Raw genomic sequence first — 24230 nt, 5'->3', positions numbered from 1 at the left:
ATGGCTCCTCCTCCTTATCTAGTAATGGCTCCTCCTCCTATCTAGTAATGACTCTTCTTATCTAGTAATGACTCTTCTTCTTATCTAGTAATGGCTCTTCCTCCTATCTAGTAATTGCTTCTCCTCCTATCTAGTACTTGCTCTTCCTCCTATCTAGTAATGGCTCCTCCTTTTATCTAGTAATGACTCTTCTTCTTATCTAGTAATGGCTCCTCCTCTTATCTAGTAATGACTTCTTCTTATCTAGTAATGGCTCCTCCTATTTAGTAATGACTCTTCTTCTTATCTAGTAATGGCTCCTCCTCTTATCTAGTAATGACTTCTTTTTATCTAGTAATGGCTCCTCCTCTTATCTAGTAATGACTCTTCTTCTTATCTAGTAATGGCTCTTCCTCTTATCTAGTAATGACTCTTCTTATCTAGTAATGGCTCCTCCTCTTATCTAGTAATGACTCTTCTTATCTAGTAATGGCTCCTCCTCCGATCTAGTAATGGCTCCTCCTCTTATCTAGTAATGACTCTTCTTATCTAGTAATGGCTCCTCCTCTTATCTAGTAATGACTCTTCTTCTTATCTGGTAATGACTCTTCTTCTTATCTAGTAATGGTTCCTCCTCCTCTTATCTAGTAATGGCTCCTCCTCTTATCTAGTAATGACTCTTCTTATCTAGTAATGACTTCTTTTTATCTAGTAATGGCTCCTCCTCTTATCTAGTAATGACTCTTCTTCTTATCTAGTAATGGCTCTTCCTCCTATCTAGTAATGGCTCCTCCTATCTAGTAATGGCTCCTCCTCTTGTCTAGTAATGACTCTTCTTATCTAGTAATGACTCCTCCTCTTATCTAGTAATGACTCTTCTTCTTATCTAGTAATGGCTCCTCCTCCTTATCTAGTAATGGCTCCTCCTCTTATCTAGTAATAACTCTTCTTCTTATCTAGTAATGGCTCCTCCTCCTTATCTAGTAATGGCTCCTCCTCCTATCTAGTAATGACTCTTCTTATCTAGTAATGACTCTTCTTCTTATCTAGTAATGGCTCTTCCTCCTATCTAGTAATTGCTTCTCCTCCTATCTAGTACTTGCTCTTCCTCCTATCTAGTAATGGCTCCTCCTTTTATCTAGTAATGACTCTTCTTCTTATCTAGTAATGGCTCCTCCTCTTGTCTAGTAATGACTCTTCTAATCTAGTAATGGCTCCTCCTCCTATCTAGTAATGACTCCTCCTCTTATCTAGTAATGACTCTTCTTATCTAGTAATTTCTCCTCCTCCTTATCTAGTAATGGCTCCTCCTCTTGTCTAGTAATGACTCTTCTTATCTAGTAATGGCTCCTCCTCCTATCTAGTAATGACTCCTCCTCTTATCTAGTAATGACTCTTCTTATCTAGTAATGGCTCCTCCTCTTATCTAGTAATGACTTATCTAGTAATGGTTCCTCCTCTTATCTAGTAATGACTCTTCTTATCTAGTAATGGTTCCTCCTCCTCTTATCTAGTAACGGCTCCTCCTCTTATCTAGTAATGACTCTTCTTCTTATCTAGTAATGGCTCCTCCTCTTATCTAGTAATGACTTCTTCTTATCTAGTAATGGCTCCTCCTATTTAGTAATGACTCTTCTTCTTATCTAGTAATGGCTCCTCCTCTTATCTAGTAATGACTTCTTTTTATCTAGTAATGGCTCCTCCTCTTATCTAGTAATGACTCTTCTTCTTATCTAGTAATGGCTCTTCCTCCTATCTAGTAATGGCTCCTCCTCTTGTCTAGTAATGACTCTTCTTATCTAGTAATGACTCTTCTTCTTATCTAGTAATGGCTCTTCCTCCTATCTAGTAATGGCTCCTCCTATCTAGTAATGGCTCCTCCTCTTGTCTAGTAATGACTCTTCTTATCTAGTAATGACTCCTCCTCTTATCTAGTAATGACTCTTCTTCTTATCTAGTAATGGCTCCTCCTCCTTATCTAGTAATGGCTCCTCCTCTTATCTAGTAATAACTCTTCTTCTTATCTAGTAATGGCTCCTCCTCCTTATCTAGTAATGGCTCCTCCTCCTATCTAGTAATGACTCTTCTTATCTAGTAATGACTCTTCTTCTTATCTAGTAATGGCTCTTCCTCCTATCTAGTAATTGCTTCTCCTCCTATCTAGTACTGGCTCTTCCTCCTATCTAGTAATGGCTCCTCCTTTTATCTAGTAATGACTCTTCTTCTTATCTAGTAATGGCTCCTCCTCTTGTCTAGTAATGACTCTTCTTATCTAGTAATGGCTCCTCCTCCTATCTAGTAATGACTCCTCCTCTTATCTAGTAATGACTCTTCTTATCTAGTAATGGCTCCTCCTCTTATCTAGTAATGACTTATCTAGTAATGGTTCCTCCTCTTATCTAGTAATGACTCTTCTTATCTAGTAATGGTTCCTCCTCCTCTTATCTAGTAACGGCTCCTCCTCTTATCTAGTAATGACTCTTCTTCTTATCTAGTAATGGCTCCTCCTCTTATCTAGTAATGACTTCTTCTTATCTAGTAATGGCTCCTCCTATTTAGTAATGACTCTTCTTATCTAGTAATGGCTCCTCCTCTTATCTAGTAATGACTCCTCTTCTTATCTAGTAATGGCTCCTCCTCTTATCTAGTAATGACTCTTCTTCTTATCTAGTAATGACTCCTCCTCTTATCTAGTAATGGCTCCTCCTCCTATCTAGTAATGACTCTTCTTATCTAGTAATGGCTCCTCCTCTTATCTAGTAATGACTCTTCTTCTTATCTAGTAATGGCTCTTCCTCCTATCTAGTAATGGCTCCTCCTCCTATCTAGTAATGACTCTTCTTCTTATCTAGTAATGGCTCCTCCTCTTGTCTAGTAATGACTCTTCTTATCTAGTAATGGCTCCTCCTCTTATCTAGTAATGACTTCTTATCTAGTAATGGCTCCTCCTCTTATTTAGTAATGACTCTTCTTATCTAGTACTGGCTCCTCCTCTTAACTAGTAATGGCTCCTCCTCTTATCTAGTAATGACTCTTCTTATCTAGTAATGGCTCCTCCTCCTATCTAGTAATGACTCCTCCTCTTATCTAGTAATGGCTCCTCCTCCTATCTAGTAATGGCTCCTCCTCTTATCTAGTAATGACTCTTCTTATCTAATAATGGCTCCTCCTCTTATCTAGTAATGACTTCTTCTTAACTGGTAATGACTCTTCTTCTTATCTAGTAATGGTTCCTCCTCCTCTTTTCTAGTAATGGCTCCTCCTCTTATCTAGTAATGACTCTTCTTCTTATCTAGTAATGGCTCCTCCTCTTATCTAGTAATGACTTCTTCTTATCTAGTAATGGCTCCTCCTCTTATCTAGTAATGACTCTTCTTCTTATCTAGTAATGGCTCCTCCTCTTATCTAATAATGACTCTTCTTCTTATCTAGTAATGGCTCCTCTTGTCTAGTAATGACTCTTCTTATCTAGTAATAACTCCTCCTCTTATCTAGTAATGACTCCTCCTCTTATCTAGTAATGACTCTTCTTCTTATCTAGTAATGGCTCCTCCTCCTTATCTAGTAATGGCTCCTCCTCTTATCTAGTAATGACTCTTCTTATCTAGTAATGACTCCTCCTCTTATCTAGTAATGACTCTTCTTATCTAGTAATGACTCTTCTTATCTAGTAATGACTCCTCCTCTTATCTAGTAATGACTCTTCTTATCTAGTAATGGCTCCTCCTCCTTATCTAGTAATGGCTCCTCCTCTTGTCTAGTAATGACTCTTCTTATCTAGTAATGGCTCCTCCTCCTATCTAGTAATGACTCCTCCTCTTATCTAGTAATGACTCTTCTTATCTAGTAATGGCTCCTCCTCTTATCTAGTAATGACTTATCTAGTAATGGTTCCTCCTCTTATCTAGTAATGACTCTTCTTATCTAGTAATGGTTCCTCCTCCTCTTATCTAGTAACGGCTCCTCCTCTTATCTAGTAATGACTCTTCTTCTTATCTAGTAATGGCTCCTCCTCTTATCTAGTAATGACTTCTTATCTAGTATTGGCTCCTCCTATTTAGTAATGACTCTTCTTCTTATCTAGTAATGGCTCCTCCTCTTATCTAGTAATGACTCCTCTTCTTATCTAGTAATGGCTCCTCCTCTTATCTAGTAATGACTCTTCTTCTTATCTAGTAATGACTCCTCCTCTTATCTAGTAATGGCTCCTCCTCCTATCTAGTAATGACTCTTCTTATCTAGTAATGGCTCCTCCTCTTATCTAGTAATGACTCTTCTTCTTATCTAGTAATGGCTCTTCCTCCTATCTAGTAATGGCTCCTCCTCCTATCTAGTAATGACTCTTCTTCTTATCTAGTAATGGCTCCTCCTCTTGTCTAGTAATGACTCTTCTTCTTATCTAGTAATGGCTCCTCCTCTTATCTAGTAATGACTTCTTATCTAGTAATGGCTCCTCCTCTTATTTAGTAATGACTCTTCTTATCTAGTACTGGCTCCTCCTCTTATCTAGTAATGGCTCCTCCTCTTATCTAGTAATGACTCTTCTTATCTAGTAATGGCTCCTCCTCCTATCTAGTAATGACTCCTCCTCTTATCTAGTAATGACTCTTCTTATCTAGTAATGGCTCCTCCTCCTATCTAGTAATGGCTCCTCCTCTTATCTAGTAATGACTCTTCTTATCTAATAATGGCTCCTCCTATCTAGTAATGACTTCTTCTTAACTGGTAATGACTCTTCTTCTTATCTAGTAATGGTTCCTCCTCCTCTTTTCTAGTAATGGCTCCTCCTCTTATCTAGTAATGACTCTTCTTCTTATCTAGTAATGGCTCCTCCTCTTATCTAGTAATGACTTCTTCTTATCTAGTAATGGCTCCTCCTCTTATCTAGTAATGACTCTTCTTCTTATCTAGTAATGGCTCCTCCTCTTATCTAGTAATGACTCTTCTTCTTATCTAGTAATGGCTCCTCTTGTCTAGTAATGACTCTTCTTATCTAGTAATAACTCCTCCTCTTATCTAGTAATGACTCCTCCTCTTATCTAGTAATGACTCTTCTTCTTATCTAGTAATGGCTCCTCCTCCTTATCTAGTAATGGCTCCTCCTCTTATCTAGTAATGACTCTTCTTATCTAGTAATGACTCCTCCTCTTATCTAGTAATGACTCTTCTTATCTAGTAATGACTCTTCTTATCTAGTAATGACTCCTCCTCTTATCTAGTAATGACTCTTCTTATCTAGTAATGGCTCCTCCTCCTTATCTAGTAATGGCTCCTCCTCCTATCTAGTAATGACTCTTCTTATCTAGTAATGGCTCCTCCTCTTATCTAGTAATGACTCTTCTTCTTATCTAGTAATGGCTCTTCCTCCTATCTAGTAATGGCTCCTCCTCCTATCTAGTAATGACTCTTCTTCTTATCTAGTAATGGCTCCTCCTCTTGTCTAGTAATGACTCTTCTTCTTATCTAGTAATAGCTCCTCCTCTTGTCTAGTAATGACTCTTCTTCTTATCTAGTAATGGCTCCTCCTCTTATCTAGTAATGACTCTTCTTATCTAGTACTGGCTCCTCCTTATCTAGTACTGGCTCCTCCTCTTATCTAGTAATGACTCTTCTTATCTAGTAATGGCTCCTCCTCTTATCTAGTAATGACTCTTCTTATCTAGTAATGGCTCCTCCTCCTATCTAGTAATGGCTCCTCCTCTTATCTAGTAATGACTCTTCTTATCTAGTAATGGCTCCTCCTCTTATCTAGTAATGACTCTTCTTCTTATCTGGTAATGACTCTTCTTCTTATCTAGTAATGGTTCCTCCTCCTCTTATCTAGTAATGGCTCCTCCTCTTATCTAGTAATGACTTCTTTTTATCTAGTAATGGCTCCTCCTCTTATCTAGTAATGACTCTTCTTCTTATCTAGTAATGGCTCTTCCTCCTATCTAGTAATGGCTCCTCCTATCTAGTAATGGCTCCTCCTCTTGTCTAGTAATGACTCTTCTTATCTAGTAATGACTCCTCCTCTTATCTAGTAATGACTCTTCTTCTTATCTAGTAATGGCTCCTCCTCCTTATCTAGTAATGGCTCCTCCTCTTATCTAGTAATGACTCTTCTTCTTATCTAGTAATGGCTCCTCCTCCTTATCTAGTAATGGCTCCTCCTCCTATCTAGTAATGACTCTTCTTATCTAGTAATGACTCTTCTTCTTATCTAGTAATGGCTCTTCCTCCTATCTAGTAATTGCTTCTCCTCCTATCTAGTACTGGCTCTTCCTCCTATCTAGTAATGGCTCCTCCTTTTATCTAGTAATGACTCTTCTTCTTATCTAGTAATGGCTCCTCCTCTTGTCTAGTAATGACTCTTCTTATCTAGTAATGGCTCCTCCTTATCTAGTAATGACTCTTCTTATCTAGTACTGGCTCCTCCTCTTATCTAGTAATGGCTCCTCCTCTTATCTAGTAATGACTCTTCTTATCTAGTATTGGCTCCTCCTATCTAGTAATGACTCCTCCTCCTATCTAGTAATGACTCTTCTTATCTAGTAATGGCTCCTCCTCTTATCTAGTAATGACTCTTCTTATCTAGTAATGGCTCCTCCTCTTATCTAGTAATGACTCTTCTTATCTAGTAATGGTTCCTCCTATTTAGTAATGACTCTTCTTCTTATCTAGTAATGGCTCCTCCTCTTATCTAGTAATGACTCCTCTTCTTATCTAGTAATGGCTCCTCCTCTTATCTAGTAATGACTCTTCTTCTTATCTAGTAATGACTCCTCCTCTTATCTAGTAATGGCTCCTCCTCCTATCTAGTAATGACTCTTCTTATCTAGTAATGGCTCCTCCTCTTATCTAGTAATGACTCTTCTTCTTATCTAGTAATGGCTCTTCCTCCTATCTAGTAATGGCTCCTCCTATCTAGTAATGACTCTTCTTCTTATCTAGTAATGGCTCCTCCTCTTGTCTAGTAATGACTCTTCTTCTAATCTAGTAATGGCTCCTCCTCTTATCTAGTAATGACTTCTTATCTAGTAATGGCTCCTCCTCTTATTTAGTAATGACTCTTCTTATCTAGTAGTGGCTCCTCCTCTTATCTAGTAATGACTCTTCTTATCTAGTAATGGCTCCTCCTCCTATCTAGTAATGACTCTTCTTATCTAGTAATGGCTCCTCCTCTTATCTAGTAATGACTCTTCTTATCTAGTAATGGCTCCTCCTCTTATCTAGTAATGACTTCTTCTTAACTGGTAATGACTCTTCTTCTTATCTAGTAATGGTTCCTCCTCCTCTTTTCTAGTAATGGCTCCTCCTCTTATCTAGTAATGACTCTTCTTCTTATCTAGTAATGGCTCCTCCTCTTATCTAGTAATGACTTCTTCTTATCTAGTAATGGCTCCTCCTCTTATCTAGTAATGACTCTTCTTATCTAGTAATGGCTCCTCCTCTTATCTAGTAATGACTCTTCTTCTTATCTGGTAATGGCTCCTCTTGTCTAGTAATGACTCTTCTTATCTAGTAATAACTCCTCCTCTTATCTAGTAATGACTCTTCTTCTTATCTAGTAATGGCTCCTCCTCTTGTCTAGTAATGACTCTTCTTATCTAGTAATGACTCTTCTTATCTAGTAATGACTCCTCCTCTTATCTAGTAATGACTCTTCTTATCTAGTAATGACTCCTCCTCTTATCTAGTAATGACTCTTCTTATCTAGTAATGACTCTTCTTATCTAGTAATGGCTCCTCCTCCTTATCTAGTAATGGTTCCTCCTCCTATCTAGTAATGACTCCTCCTCTTATCTAGTAATTACTCTTCTTCTTATCTAGTAATGGCTCTTCCTCCTATCTAGTAATGGCTCCTCCTCCTATCTAGTAATGACTCTTCTTCTTATCTAGTAATGACTCTTCTTATCTAGTAATGACTCCTCCTCTTATCTAGTAATGACTCTTCTTATCTAGTAATGACTCTCCTTATCTAGTAATGGCTCCTCCTCCTTATCTAGTAATGGTTCCTCCTCCTATCTAGTAATGACTCCTCCTCTTATCTAGTAATTACTCTTCTTCTTATCTAGTAATGGCTCTTCCTCCTATCTAGTAATGACTCCTCCTCTTATCTAGTAATGACTCTTCTTATCTAGTAATGGCTCCTCCTCCTTATCTAGTAATGGTTCCTCCTCCTATCTAGTAATGACTCCTCCTCTTATCTAGTAATTACTCTTCTTCTTATCTAGTAATGGCTCTTCCTCCTATCTAGTAATGGCTCCTCCTCCTATCTAGTAATGACTCTTCTTCTTATTTAGTAATGGCTCCTCCTCTTATCTAGTAATGACTCTTCTTATCTAGTAATGGCTCCTCCTCCTATCTAGTAATGGCTCCTCCTCTTATCTAGTAATGACTCTTCTTATCTAGTAATGGCTCCTCCTCTTATCTAGTAATGACTCTTCTTCTTATCTAGTAATGGTTCCTCCTCCTCTTATCTAGTAATGGCTCCTCCTCTTATCTAGTAATGACTTCTTTTTATCTAGTAATGGCTCCTCCTCTTATCTAGTAATGACTCTTCTTCTTATCTAGTAATGGCTCTTCCTCCTATCTAGTAATGGCTCCTCCTCTTGTCTAGTAATGACTCTTCTTATCTAGTAATGACTCCTCCTCTTATCTAGTAATGACTCTTCTTCTTATCTAGTAATGGCTCCTCCTCCTTATCTAGTAATGGCTCCTCCTCTTATCTAGTAATGACTCTTCTTCTTATCTAGTAATGGCTCCTCCTCTTATCTAGTAATGACTCTTCTTCTTATCTAGTAATGGCTCTTCCTCCTATCTAGTAATGGCTCCTCCTATCTAGTAATGACTCTTCTTCTTATCTAGTAATGGCTCCTCCTCTTGTCTAGTAATGACTCTTCTTCTTATCTAGTAATGGCTCCTCCTCTTATCTAGTAATGACTTCTTATCTAGTAATGGCTCCTCCTCTTATTTAGTAATGACTCTTCTTATCTAGTACTGGCTCCTCCTCTTATCTAGTAATGGCTCCTCCTCTTATCTAGTAATGACTCTTCTTATCTTGTAATGGCTCCTCCTCTAATCTAGTAATGACTCTTCTTCTTATCTAGTAATGGCTCCTCCTCTTATCTAGTAATGACTCTTCTTCTTATCTAGTAATGGCTCCTCTTGTCTAGTAATGACTCTTCTTATCTAGTAATAACTCCTCCTCTTATCTAGTAATGACTCTTCTTCTTATCTAGTAATGGCTCCTCCTCTTGTCTAGTAATGACTCTTCTTATCTAGTAATGACTCCTCCTCTTATCTAGTAATGACTCTTCTTCTTATCTAGTAATGGCTCCTCCTCCTTATCTAGTAATGGCTCCTCCTCTTATCTAGTAATGACTCTTCTTATCTAGTAATGACTCCTCCTCTTATCTAGTAATGACTCTTCTTTTCTAGTAATGACTCTTCTTATCTAGTAATGACTCCTCCTCTTATCTAGTAATGACTCTTCTTATCTAGTAATGGCTCCTCCTCCTTATCTAGTAATGGCTCCTCCTCCTATCTAGTAATGACTCTTCTTATCTAGTAATGGCTCCTCCTCTTATCTAGTAATGACTCTTCTTCTTATCTAGTAATGGCTCTTCCTCGTATCTAGTAATGGCTCCTCCTCCTATCTAGTAATGACTCTTCTTCTTATCTAGTAATGGCTCCTCCTCTTGTCTAGTAATGACTCTTCTTCTTATCTAGTACTAGCTCCTCCTCTTGTCTAGTAATGACTCTTCTTCTTATCTAGTAATGGCTACTCCTCTTATCTAGTAATGACTCTTCTTTTCTAGTACTGGCTCCTCCTTATCTAGTACTGGCTCCTCCTCTTATCTAGTAATGACTCTTCTTATCTAGTAATGGCTCCTCCTCTTATCTAGTAATGACTCTTCTTATCTAGTAATGGCTCCTCCTCCGATCTAGTAATGGCTCCTCCTCTTAATTAGTAATGACTCTTCTTATCTAGTAATGGCTCCTCCTCTTATCTAGTAATGACTCTTCTTCTTATCTGGTAATGACTCTTCTTCTTATCTAGTAATGGTTCCTCCTCCTCTAATCTAGTAATGGCTCCTCCTCTTATCTAGTAATGACTCTTCTTATCTAGTAATGACTTCTTTTTATCTAGTAATGGCTCCTCCTCTTATCTAGTAATGACTCTTCTTCTTATCTAGTAATGGCTCTTCCTCCTATCTAGTAATGGCTCCTCCTATCTAGTAATGGCTCCTCCTCTTGTCTAGTAATGACTCTTCTTATCTAGTAATGACTCCTCCTCTTATCTAGTAATGACTCTTCTTCTTATCTAGTAATGGCTCCTCCTCCTTATCTAGTAATGGCTCCTCTTATCTAGTAATGGCTCCTCCTCCTTATCTAGTAATGGCTCCTCCTCCTATCTAGTAATGACTCTTCTTATCTAGTAATTACTCTTCTTCTTATCTAGTAATGGCTCTTCCTCCTATCTAGTAATTGCTTCTCCTCCTATCTAGTACTGGCTCTTCCTCCTATCTAGTAATGGCTCCTCCTTTTATCTAGTAATGACTCTTCTTCTTATCTAGTAATGGCTCCTCCTCTTGTCTAGTAATGACTCTTCTTATCTAGTAATGGCTCCTCCTCCTATCTAGTAATGACTCCTCCTCTTATCTAGTAATGACTCTTCTTATCTAGTAATGGCTCCTCCTCTTATCTAGTAATGACTTATCTAGTAATGGTTCCTCCTCTTATCTAGTAATGACTCTTCTTATCTAGTAATGGTTCCTCCTCCTCTTATCTAGTAACGGCTCCTCCTCTTATCTAGTAATGACTCTTCTTCTTATCTAGTAATGGCTCCTCCTCTTATCTAGTAATGACTTCTTCTTATCTAGTAATGGCTCCTCCTATTTAGTAATGACTCTTCTTCTTATCTAGTAATGGCTCCTCCTCTTATCTAGTAATGACTCCTCTTCTTATCTAGTAATGGCTCCTCCTCTTATCTAGTAATGACTCTTCTTCTTATCTAGTAATGACTCCTCCTCTTATCTAGTAATGGCTCCTCCTCCTATCTATCTAGTAATGACTCTTCTTATCTAGTAATGGCTCCTCCTCTTATCTAGTAATGACTCTTCTTCTTATCTAGTAATGGCTCTTCCTCCTATCTAGTAATGGCTCCTCCTCCTATCTAGTAATGACTCTTCTTCTTATCTAGTAATGGCTCCTCCTCTTGTCTAGTAATGACTCTTCTTCTTATCTAGTAATGGCTCCTCCTCTTATCTAGTAATGACTTCTTATCTAGTAATGGCTCCTCCTCTTATTTAGTAATGACTCTTCTTATCTAGTACTGGCTCCTCCTCTTATCTAGTAATGGCTCCTCCTCTTATCTAGTAATGACTCTTCTTATCTAGTAATGGCTCCTCCTCCTATCTAGTAATGACTCCTCCTCTTATCTAGTAATGACTCTTCTTATCTAGTAATGGCTCCTCCTCCTATCTAGTAATGGCTCCTCCTCTTATCTAGTAATGACTCTTCTTATCTAATAATGGCTCCTCCTCTTATCTAGTAATGACTTCTTCTTAACTGGTAATGACTCTTCTTCTTATCTAGTAATGGTTCCTCCTCCTCTTTTCTAGTAATGGCTCCTCCTCTTATCTAGTAATGACTCTTCTTCTTATCTAGTAATGGCTCCTCCTCTTATCTAGTAATGACTTCTTCTTATCTAGTAATGGCTCCTCCTCTTATCTAGTAATGACTCTTCTTCTTATCTAGTAATGGCTCCTCCTCTTATCTAGTAATGACTCTTCTTCTTATCTAGTAATGGCTCCTCTTGTCTAGTAATGACTTCTTATCTAGTAATAACTCCTCCTCTTATCTAGTAATGACTCCTCCTCTTATCTAGTAATGACTCTTCTTCTTATCTAGTAATGGCTCCTCCTCCTTATCTAGTAATGGCTCCTCCTCTTATCTAGTAATGACTCTTCTTATCTAGTAATGACTCCTCCTCTTATCTAGTAATGACTCTTCTTATCTAGTAATGACTCTTCTTATCTAGTAATGACTCCTCCTCTTATCTAGTAATGACTCTTCTTATCTAGTAATGGCTCCTCCTCCTTATCTAGTAATGGCTCCTCCTCCTTATCTAGTAATGACTCTTCTTATCTAGTAATGGCTCCTCCTCCTATCTAGTAATGACTCCTCCTCTTATCTAGTAATGACTCTTCTTATCTAGTAATGGCTCCTCCTCTTATCTAGTAATGACTTATCTAGTAATGGTTCCTCCTCTTATCTAGTAATGACTCTTCTTATCTAGTAATGGTTCCTCCTCCTCTTATCTAGTAACGGCTCCTCCTCTTATCTAGTAATGACTCTTCTTCTTATCTAGTAATGGCTCCTCCTCTTATCTAGTAATGACTTCTTATCTAGTAATGGCTCCTCCTATTTAGTAATGACTCTACTTCTTATCTAGTAATGGCTCCTCCTCTTATCTAGTAATGACTCCTCTTCTTATCTAGTAATGGCTCCTCCTCTTATCTAGTAATGACTCTTCTTCTTATCTAGTAATGACTCCTCCTCTTATCTAGTAATGGCTCCTCCTCCTATCTAGTAATGACTCTTCTTATCTAGTAATGGCTCCTCCTCTTATCTAGTAATGACTCTTCTTCTTATCTAGTAATGGCTCTTCCTCCTATCTAGTAATGGCTCCTCCTCCTATCTAGTAATGACTCTTCTTCTTATCTAGTAATGGCTCCTCCTCTTGTCTAGTAATGACTCTTCTTCTTATCTAGTAATGGCTCCTCCTCTTATCTAGTAATGACTTCTTATCTAGTAATGGCTCCTCCTCTTATTTAGTAATGACTCTTCTTATCTAGTACTGGCTCCTCCTCTTATCTAGTAATGGCTCCTCCTCTTATCTAGTAATGACTCTTCTTATCTAGTAATGGCTCCTCCTCCTATCTAGTAATGACTCCTCCTCTTATCTAGTAATGACTCTTCTTATCTAGTAATGGCTCCTCCTCCTATCTAGTAATGGCTCCTCCTCTTATCTAGTAATGACTCTTCTTATCTAATAATGGCTCCTCCTATCTAGTAATGACTTCTTCTTAACTGGTAATGACTCTTCTTCTTATCTAGTAATGGTTCCTCCTCCTCTTTTCTAGTAATGGCTCCTCCTCTTATCTAGTAATGACTCTTCTTCTTATCTAGTAATGGCTCCTCCTCTTATCTAGTAATGACTTCTTCTTATCTAGTAATGGCTCCTCCTCTTATCTAGTAATGACTCTTCTTCTTATCTAGTAATGGCTCCTCCTCTTATCTAGTAATGACTCTTCTTCTTATCTAGTAATGGCTCCTCTTGTCTAGTAATGACTCTTCTTATCTAGTAATAACTCCTCCTCTTATCTAGTAATGACTCCTCCTCTTATCTAGTAATGACTCTTCTTCTTATCTAGTAATGGCTCCTCCTCCTTATCTAGTAATGGCTCCTCCTCTTATCTAGTAATGACTCTTCTTATCTAGTAATGACTCCTCCTCTTATCTAGTAATGACTTCTTCTTATCTAGTAATGGCTCCTCCTCTTATCTAGTAATGACTCTTCTTCTTATCTAGTAATGGCTCCTCCTCTTATCTAGTAATGACTCTTCTTCTTATCTAGTAATGGCTCCTCTTGTCTAGTAATGACTCTTCTTATCTAGTAATAACTCCTCCTCTTATCTAGTAATGACTCCTCCTCTTATCTAGTAATGACTCTTCTTCTTATCTAGTAATGGCTCCTCCTCCTTATCTAGTAATGGCTCCTCCTCCTATCTAGTAATGACTCTTCTTATCTAGTAATGGCTCCTCCTCTTATCTAGTAATGACTCTTCTTCTTATCTAGTAATGGCTCTTCCTCCTATCTAGTAATGGCTCCTCCTCCTATCTAGTAATGACTCTTCTTCTTATCTAGTAATGGCTCCTCCTCTTGTCTAGTAATGACTCTTCTTCTTATCTAGTAATAGCTCCTCCTCTTGTCTAGTAATGACTCTTCTTCTTATCTAGTAATGGCTCCTCCTCTTATCTAGTAATGACTCTTCTTATCTAGTACTGGCTCCTCCTTATCTAGTACTGGCTCCTCCTCCTATCTAGTAATGACTCTTCTTCTTATCTAGTAATGGCTCCTCCTCTTATCTAGTAATGACTCTTCTTATCTAGTAATGGCTCCTCCTCCTATCTAGTAATGGCTCCTCCTCTTATCTAGTAATGACTCTTCTTATCTAGTAATGGCTCCTCCTCTTATCTAGTAATGACTCTTCTTCTTATCTGGTAATGACTCTTCTTCTTATCTAGTAATGGTTCCTCCTCCTCTTATCTAGTAATGGCTCCTCCTCTTATCTAGTAATGACTTCTTTTTATCTAGTAATGGCTCCTCCTCTTATCTAGTAATGACTCTTCTTCTTATCTAGTAATGTCTCTTCCTCCTATCTAGTAATGGCTCCTCCTATCTAGTAATGGCTCCTCCTCTTGTCTAGTAATGACTCTTCTTATCTAGTAATGACTCCTCCTCTTATCTAGTAATGACTCTTCTTATCTAGTAATGACTCCTCCTCTTATCTAGTAATGACTCTTATCTAGTAATGACTCTTCTTATCTAGTAATGGCTCCTCCTCCTTATCTAGTAATGGTTCCTCCTCCTATCTAGTAATGACTCCTCCTCTTATCTAGTAATTACTCTTCTTCTTATCTAGTAATGGCTCTTCCTCCTATCTAGTAATGGCTCCTCCTCCTATCTAGTAATGACTCCTCCTCTTATCTAGTAATGACTCTTCTTATCTAGTAATGACTCTTCTTATCTAGTAATGGCTCCTCCTCCTTATCTAGTAATGGTTCCTCCTCCTATCTAGTAATGACTCCTCCTCTTATCTAGTAATTACTCTTCTTCTTATCTAGTAATGGCTCTTCCTCCTATCTAGTAATGGCTCCTCCTCCTATCTAGTAATGACTCTTCTTCTTATCTAGTAATGACTCTTCTTATCTAGTAATGACTCCTCCTCTTATCAAGTAATGACTCTTCTTATCTAGTAATGACTCTTCTTATCTAGTAATGGCTCCTCCTCCTTATCTAGTAATGGTTCCTCCTCCTATCTAGTAATGACTCCTCCTCTTATCTAGTAATTACTCTTCTTCTTTTCTAGTAATGGCTCTTCCTCCTATCTAGTAATGACTCCTCCTCTTATCTAGTAATGACTCTTCTTATCTAGTAATGGCTCCTCCTCCTTATCTAGTAATGGTTCCTCCTCCTATCTAGTAATGACTCCTCCTCTTATCTAGTAATTACTCTTCTTCTTATCTAGTAATGGCTCTTCCTCCTATCTAGTAATGGCTCCTCCTCCTATCTAGTAATGACTCTTCTTCTTATCTAGTAATGGCTCCTCCTCTTGTCTAGTAATGACTCTTCTTCTTATCTAGTAATAGCTCCTCCTCTTGTCTAGTAATGACTCTTCTTCTTATCTAGTAATGGCTCCTCCTCTTATCTAGTAATGACTCTTCTTATCTAGTACTGGCTCCTCCTTATCTAGTACTGGCTCCTCCTCCTATCTAGTAATGACTCTTCTTCTTATCTAGTAATGGCTCCTCCTCTTATCTAGTAATGACTCTTCTTATCTAGTAATGGCTCCTCCTCCTATCTAGTAATGGCTCCTCCTCTTATCTAGTAATGACTCTTCTTATCTAGTAATGGCTCCTCCTCTTATCTAGTAATGACTCTTCTTCTTATCTGGTAATGACTCTTCTTCTTATCTAGTAATGGTTCCTCCTCCTCTTATCTAGTAATGGCTCCTCCTCTTATCTAGTAATGACTTCTTTTTATCTAGTAATGGCTCCTCCTCTTATCTAGTAATGACTCTTCTTCTTATCTAGTAATGTCTCTTCCTCCTATCTAGTAATGGCTCCTCCTATCTAGTAATGGCTCCTCCTCTTGTCTAGTAATGACTCCTCCTCTTATCTAGTAATGACTCTTCTTATCTAGTAATGACTCTTCTTATCTAGTAATGACTCTTCTTATCTAGTAATGGCTCCTCCTCCTTATCTAGTAATGGTTCCTCCTCCTATCTAGTAATGACTCCTCCTCTTATCTAGTAATTACTCTTCTTCTTATCTAGTAATGGCTCTTCCTCCTATCTAGTAATGGCTCCTCCTCCTATCTAGTAATGACTCCTCCTCTTATCTAGTAATGACTCTTCTTATCTAGTAATGACTCTTCTTATCTAGTAATGGCTCCTCCTCCTTATCTAGTAATGGTTCCTCCTCCTATCTAGTAATGACTCCTCCTCTTATCTAGTAATTACTCTTCTTCTTATCTAGTAATGGCTCTTCCTCCTATCTAGTAATGGCTCCTCCTCCTATCTAGTAATGACTCCTCCTCTTATCAAGTAATGACTCTTCTTATCTAGTAATGACTCTTCTTATCTAGTAATGGCTCCTCCTCCTTATCTAGTAATGGTTCCTCCTATCTAGTAATGACTCCTCCTCTTATCTAGTAATTACTCTTCTTCTTATCTAGTAATGGCTCTTCCTCCTATCTAGTAATGACTCCTCCTCTTATCTAGTAATGACTCTTCTTATCTAGTAATGGCTCCTCCTCCTTATCTAGTAATGGTTCCTCCTCCTATCTAGTAATGACTCCTCCTCTTATCTAGTAATTACTCTTCTTCTTATCTAGTAATGGCTCTTCCTCCTATCTAGTAATGGCTCCTCCTCCTATCTAGTAATGACTCTTCTTCTTATCTAGTAATGGCTCCTCCTCTTATCTAGTAATGACTCTTCTTATCTAGTAATGGCTCCTCCTCCTATCTAGTAATGGCTCCTCCTCTTATCTAGTAATGACTCTTCTTATCTAGTAATGGCTCCTCCTCTTATCTAGTAATGACTCTTCTTATCTAGTAATGGTTCCTCCTCCTCTTATCTAGTAATGGCTCCTCCTCTTATCTAGTAATGACTCTTCTTCTTATCTAGTAATGACTCTTCTTCTTATCTAGTAATGGCTCCTCCTCTTGTCTAGTAATGACTCTTCTTATCTAGTAATGACTCTTCTTATCTAGTAATGACTCCTCCTCTTATCTAGTAATGACTCTTCTTATCTAGTAATGACTCCTCCTCTTATCTAGTAATGACTCTTCTTATCTAGTAATGACTCTTCTTATCTAGTAATGGCTCCTCCTCCTTATCTAGTAATGGTTCCTCCTCCTATCTAGTAATGACTCCTCCTCTTATCTAGTAATTACTCTTCTTCTTATCTAGTAATGGCTCTTCCTCCTATCTAGTAATGGCTCCTCCTCCTATCTAGTAATGACTCTTCTTCTTATCTAGTAATGACTCTTCTTATCTAGTAATGACTCCTCCTCTTATCTAGTAATGACTCTTCTTATCTAGTAATGACTCTTCTTATCTAGTAATGGCTCCTCCTCCTTATCTAGTAATGGTTCCTCCTCCTATCTAGTAATGACTCCTCCTCTTATCTAGTAATTACTCTTCTTCTTATCTAGTAATGGCTCTTCCTCCTATCTAGTAATGACTCCTCCTCTTATCTAATAATGACTCTTCTTATCTAGTAATGGCTCCTCCTCCTTATCTAGTAATGGTTCCTCCTCCTATCTAGTAATGACTCCTCCTCTTATCTAGTAATTACTCTTCTTCTTATCTAGTAATGGCTCTTCCTCCTATCTAGTAATGGCTCCTCCTCCTATCTAGTAATGACTCTTCTTCTTATCTAGTAATGGCTCCTCCTCTTATCTAGTAATGACTCTTCTTATCTAGTAATGGCTCCTCCTCCTATCTAGTAATGGCTCCTCCTCTTATCTAGTAATGACTCTTCTTATCTAGTAATGGCTCCTCCTCTTATCTAGTAATGACTCTTCTTCTTATCTAGTAATGGCTCCTCCTCCTTATCTAGTAATGGCTCCTCCTCTTATCTAGTAATGACTCTTCTTCTTATCTAGTAATGGCTCCTCCTCCTTATCTAGTAATGGCTCCTCCTCCTATCTAGTAATGACTCTTCTTATCTAGTAATGACTCTTCTTCTTATCTAGTAATGGCTCTTCCTCCTATCTAGTAATTGCTTCTCCTCCTATCTAGTACTGGCTCTTCCTCCTATCTAGTAATGGCTCCTCCTTTTATCTAGTAATGACTCTTCTTCTTATCTAGTAATGGCTCCTCCTCTTGTCTAGTAATGACTCTTCTTATCTAGTAATGGCTCCTCCTTATCTAGTAATGACTCTTCTTATCTAGTACTGGCTCCTCCTCTTATCTAGTAATGGCTCCTCCTCTTATCTAGTAATGACTCTTCTTATCTAGTAATGGCTCCTCCTCCTATCTAGTAATGACTCCTCCTCCTATCTAGTAATGACTCTTCTTATCTAGTAATGGCTCCTCCTCTTATCTAGTAATGACTCTTCTTATCTAGTAATGGCTCCTCCTCTTATCTAGTAATGACTCTTCTTATCTAGTAATGGTTCCTCCTATTTAGTAATGACTCTTCTTCTTATCTAGTAATGGCTCCTCCTCTTATCTAGTAATGACTCCTCTTCTTATCTAGTAATGGCTCCTCCTCTTATCTAGTAATGACTCTTCTTCTTATCTAGTAATGACTCCTCCTCTTATCTAGTAATGGCTCCTCCTCCTATCTAGTAATGACTCTTCTTATCTAGTAATGGCTCCTCCTCTTATCTAGTAATGACTCTTCTTCTTATCTAGTAATGGCTCTTCCTCCTATCTAGTAATGGCTCCTCCTATCTAGTAATGACTCTTCTTCTTATCTAGTAATGGCTCCTCCTCTTGTCTAGTAATGACTCTTCTTCTTATCTAGTAATGGCTCCTCCTCTTATCTAGTAATGACTTCTTATCTAGTAATGGCTCCTCCTCTTATTTAGTAATGACTCTTCTTATCTAGTACTGGCTCCTCCTCTTATCTAGTAATGACTCTTCTTATCTAGTAATGGCTCCTCCTCCTATCTAGTAATGACTCCTCCTCTTATCTAGTACTCTTCTTATCTAGTAATGGCTCCTCCTCCTATCTAGTAATGGCTCCTCCTCTTATCTAGTAATGACTCTTCTTATCTAGTAATGGCTCCTCCTCTTATCTAGTAATGACTTCTTCTTAACTGGTAATGACTCTTCTTCTTATCTAGTAATGGTTCCTCCTCCTCTTTTCTAGTAATGGCTCCTCCTCTTATCTAGTAATTACTCTTCTTCTTATCTAGTAATGGCTCCTCCTCTTATCTAGTAATGACTTCTTCTTATCTAGTAATGGCTCCTCCTCTTATCTAGTAATGACTCTTCTTCTTATCGAGTAATGGCTCCTCCTCTTATCTAGTAATGACTCTTCTTCTTATCTAGTAATGGCTCCTCTTGTCTAGTAATGACTCTTCTTATCTAGTAATAACTCCTCCTCTTATCTAGTAATGACTCTTCTTCTTATCTAGTAATGGCTCCTCCTCTTGTCTAGTAATGACTCTTCTTATCTAGTAATGACTCTTCTTATCTAGTAATGACTCCTCCTCTTATCTAGTAATGACTCTTCTTATCTAGTAATGACTCCTCCTCTTATCTAGTAATGACTCTTCTTATCTAGTAATGACTCTTCTTATCTAGTAATGGCTCCTCCTCCTTATCTAGTAATGGTTCCTCCTCCTATCTAGTAATGACTCCTCCTCTTATCTAGTAATTACTCTTCTTCTTATCTAGTAATGGCTCTTCCTCCTATCTAGTAATGGCTCCTCCTCCTATCTAGTAATGACTCTTCTTCTTATCTAGTAATGACTCTTATCTAGTAATGACTCCTCCTTTTATCTAGTAATGACTCTTCTTATCTAGTAATGACTCTTCTTATCTAGTAATGGCTCCTCCTCCTTATCTAGTAATGGTTCCTCCTCCTATCTAGTAATGACTCCTCCTCTTATCTAGTAATTACTCTTCTTATCTAGTAATGGCTCTTCCTCCTATCTAGTAATGACTCCTCCTCTTATCTAGTAATGACTCTTCTTATCTAGTAATGGCTCCTCCTCCTTATCTAGTAATGGTTCCTCCTCCTATCTAGTAATGACTCCTCCTCTTATCTAGTAATTACTCTTCTTCTTATCTAGTAATGGCTCTTCCTCCTATCTAGTAATGGCTCCTCCTCCTATCTAGTAATGACTCTTCTTCTTATCTAGTAATGGCTCCTCCTCTTATCTAGTAATGACTCTTCTTATCTAGTAATGGCTCCTCCTCCTATCTAGTAATGGCTCCTCCTCCTATCTAGTAATGACTCTTCTTATCTAGTAATGGCTCCTCCTCTTATCTAGTAATGACTCTTCTTCTTATCTAGTAATGGTTCCTCCTCCTCTTATCTAGTAATGGCTCCTCCTCTTATCTAGTAATGACTCTTCTTCTTATCTAGTAATGACTTCTTTTTATCTAGTAATGGCTCCTCCTCTTATCTAGTAATGACTCTTCTTCTTATCTAGTAATGGCTCTTCCTCCTATCTAGTAATGGCTCCTCCTCTTGTCTAGTAATGACTCTTCTTATCTAGTAATGACTCCTCCTCTTATCTAGTAATGACTCTTCTTCTTATCTAGTAATGGCTCCTCCTCCTTATCTAGTAATGGCTCCTCCTCTTATCTAGTAATGACTCTTCTTCTTATCTAGTAATGGCTCCTCCTCCTTATCTAGTAATGGCTCCTCCTATCTAGTAATGACTCTTCTTATCTAGTAATGACTCTTCTTCTTATCTAGTAATGGCTCTTCCTCCTATCTAGTAATTGCTTCTCCTCCTATCTAGTACTGGCTCTTCCTCCTATCTAGTAATGGCTCCTCCTTTTATCTAGTAATGGCTCCTCCTCCCTCTGTCTCAGCTGACTTTATATGGACATCACAGGCCCGTTTCCTCTTTACTTTGCATCCCTTCTTTCTCTCGTCACCTCCACCCTTCTCCCTCACTTCTGTCTCATGTCATTGTTCCATCAGACGCCGGCGGCCAGGCGAAGTTCTGGCACTTGTCCACTCAGAGCTGCGTCCGCTACCTGCGAGAAGACAGACAGATCCTGGCAGTGACCTTCAGCCCGTCCGGCAGCCACTTCCTCACTGCAGGATCCAGTCACGATATCCTTGTGTACGACACCAAGAACATGACATGCGTGAACGTCTGCCAGCCCAGGTCTGTTTCCCCCCCTCTCCTGCCATTATAGCTAAGCTTCATCCCCGCAATGTACACGATATGTGAACAGGTGAATAAATCAGCCAATGATTGTTTGTGGTACGTCCACGTGTGGTCACGTGACTGGTCAATGTCACCAGTGAAGACCACATTGTGTGGAACTTCAGTAACAGCTGCGTCATGTGATCACGTTCCATCACTGAGGAGAGATAGTTTGATAAGTTGAGGGACATGTTGTGAGATAGTAACGTATCTACAATAGGAGCAAGGTCCGAAGGGGTAGCAGCAGTGCGGGGCTAGTATTGCTTACTGCCGGAAGCCACCGCCGACTGGCACTGCTGAACCTGATAAGTCACTGCTAGACTTACCAGGAACCTGGGATGTTTTGGCAACATTCAAATTATGTCAACATTTTATCAGTGTCGACATGATGTCTGCAAAATACATCAAACCCCTTTCTTTATATATGTCAGTCTGTACTATACAGTATATGCATACATAGCACTCTGGCTGTGAGCTAATCGCTAGCAATCTGTATAATATAATACACCCATCGTCACGTTGCTTACACTACCCTTCCACCATTTATGTTATAATAATGAGCATGGTCTGTCCCGCAGCCCTTCCCTGTCTGTGATGGACGGGCACCGCTCACGTGTCTTCGGACTGACCTTCCACCCCGGCAGTGAGGAAAGCTTTATCTCCGGAGGCTGGGATGACACGGTGCAGGTGAGAGTACAGGGTCTGCATGCACACAAGTGTATGGATGAATGTCATTATACAGCAGTACGGTGTTACAATGAGGACTAATGTAATGTTATGATATAATATAATCGCAGAGAAAGGTGGGCGGCTTACATTACCAGTGAGTTTAGCTCGTAGTGTCTGGTTATAATCACTTCCCTGAGTCTGTACATTACTGAAGGTGTCTCTTTATATCTCCTCTGCCAGTTCTGGGACATCAGACAGAAGCACTCCCTGAGGTAATAATCTGCAGCAGTGACACCTCTATGTCCCTGACGTTAGGTGTGTATCTGACGGCTGTGATTGTCCCCTTGGCAGGAAGATCTCCGGCCCCCATGTCTGTGGGGATGCGCTGGACATTGATCCAGGTACGGAGCAGATTCTGATCGGGTCCTGGAGGAAGCAGGAGAGTCTGCAGGTGAGACAGGGAGAGGACACAATAGGGTTCAGATATTGGGGCTGATTCTCAGTGGCACGGATCTCTGTTCATGGACGGCGATTTTGTGCACACAGCGAATGTGCAGACGGAACTGGTCGATGACCGTGCGATGGCACAGAACCGCCCTGACTTGTGGGAGTGTGGTGTATACAGTGCGACGGGCAATAGAAGAATGTTTCTCCTGTATTTCGCATGGGGCTGGTGCAAGTGCAAATACAGTACAGGGTGTTTCACTCGCTATTCGCCCCAAGTTTTTCTTATAACTTGATCTATGAGAAAAATGAGGAAATCACAGCAAGTGGTGAAACTTAGCATCCAAGCCAGCTGGTCACGTATTCGCGAAGTGAAGGCCAGCTGTTCTCCACCCTAGTCAGCAGCGCAGTCCAAACTTAAATAAGGGAGCCACACCAACTGCCAGTGAGGATGGCAGTTGGTGTGATACCAGTAAGGATATTACCAGTGAGTATATAACCAGTGAGGATGGCAGTTGGTGTGATACCAGTGAGTATATAACCAGTGAGGATGGCAGTTGGTGTGATGCCAGTGAGGATATAAGCAGTGAAGATGGCAGTTGGTGTGATACCAGTGAGGATGGCAGTTGGTGTGATGCCAGTGATATAACTAGTGAGGATGACAGTTGGTGTGGATGCCAGTGATATAACCAGTGAGGATGGCAGTTGGTGTGATACCAGTGAGGATATTACCAGTGAGGATGACAGTTGGTGTGATGCCCGTGAGTATATAACCAGTGAGGATTGCAGTTGGTGTGATGCCAGTGAGGATATAACCAGTGAGGATGACAGTTGGTGTGATGCCAGTGAGGATATAACCAGTGAAGATGACAGTTGGTGTGATGCCAGTGAGGATATTACCAGTGAGGATGACAGTTGGTGTGATGCCAGTGAGTATATAACCAGTGAGGATATTACCAGTGAGGATGACAGTTGGTGTGATGCCAGTGAGTATTTAACCAGTGAGGATGGCAGTTGGTGTGATGCCAGTGAGGATATAACCAGTGAAGATGACAGTTGGTGTGATGCCAGTGAGGATATAACCAGTGAGGATGGCAGTTGGTGTGATGCCAGTGAGGATATAACCAGTGAAGATGACAGTTGGTGTGATGCCAGTGAGGATGGCAGTTGGTGTGATGCCAGTGAGGATATAACCAGTGAAGATGCCAGTGAGGATATAACCAGTGAGGATGGCAGTTGGTGTGATGCCAGTGAGGATATAACCAGTGAGGATGATAGTTGGTGTGATGCCAGTGAGTATATAACCAGTGAGGATGGCAATTGGCTTGGTTCCATTTGAATTTTGGACTGTGCTGCAGCGCCACTGCTAGTCAGTAGGTCTTCCTGCTCCTGACAGTGGTGTTGTATACTGTGGCGTCCACATTCAACGTGTCTGTGTGTTACGTGCCGATATGAACCGGTACACAGCTGAACAGTGCGTATTTCTTCCTAAGGGGCACGTTATGTTACTGTGATGGCGGCGAGAACGCACTGATGCTGGGAATATAATGGCCGATAAGATACTTCTTGTTGTTCATGCTGACAGTGATTGGAGATCCGCTCTTACTACCAATTCCTCTCTTCCTGCTGCCAGGTTTGGGATTCTCAGACCAGACAAAAGATACGTACGGTGCCCGATGACTTCCGCGGCCCATCCAGGGTGAGTACGGCTCAGGCACAAGTAGCAGAGGGGACATTGGAGCCCCAGTTTCAGGCTAAGCATGTTGCACCTCTCCTGAAGTCTATGTGTAGTTGTTAACCAGCACTATCCGCTATAAATGTCTCTGTCTCTCAGGTGTACAGCTGCCGTTGGTTGGGCACAGGTCACATGGTCGCAGCAGGAAGTGACATCAACATGTGCCGGATTGTTGATCGCAACTCACTGCTGGTAGGTGAACTCTATGGTATATTTTCACC

At 39.6% G+C, this 24230-nt stretch overlaps 1 protein-coding gene across 1 annotated transcript in view; it reads left to right on the top strand.

Moving 5' to 3' along the window:
• Positions 1 to 24230, top strand: part of LOC148506338 (small ribosomal subunit protein RACK1-like) — a 54500-nt gene that overhangs the window by 29496 nt on the left and 774 nt on the right. Inside the window, exons 5-10 of the mRNA XM_088446881.1 lie at positions 20930 to 21119; positions 21740 to 21848; positions 22071 to 22102; positions 22182 to 22281; positions 23908 to 23973; positions 24109 to 24201. Of these exons, the coding sequence (XP_088303007.1) occupies positions 20930 to 21119; positions 21740 to 21848; positions 22071 to 22102; positions 22182 to 22281; positions 23908 to 23973; positions 24109 to 24201 (590 nt within the window). The remainder of the gene's footprint in view (positions 1 to 20929; positions 21120 to 21739; positions 21849 to 22070; positions 22103 to 22181; positions 22282 to 23907; positions 23974 to 24108; positions 24202 to 24230) is intronic.

Source organism: Taudactylus pleione, unplaced genomic scaffold (assembly GCF_031769625.1).
Source record: "Taudactylus pleione unplaced genomic scaffold, aTauple2 ptg000407l, whole genome shotgun sequence".
NCBI classification, from domain to species: domain Eukaryota; kingdom Metazoa; phylum Chordata; class Amphibia; order Anura; family Myobatrachidae; genus Taudactylus; species Taudactylus pleione.
The sequence above is the reverse complement of the archived record's forward strand: the minus strand, read 5'-3'. Positions and strand labels throughout refer to the sequence as shown.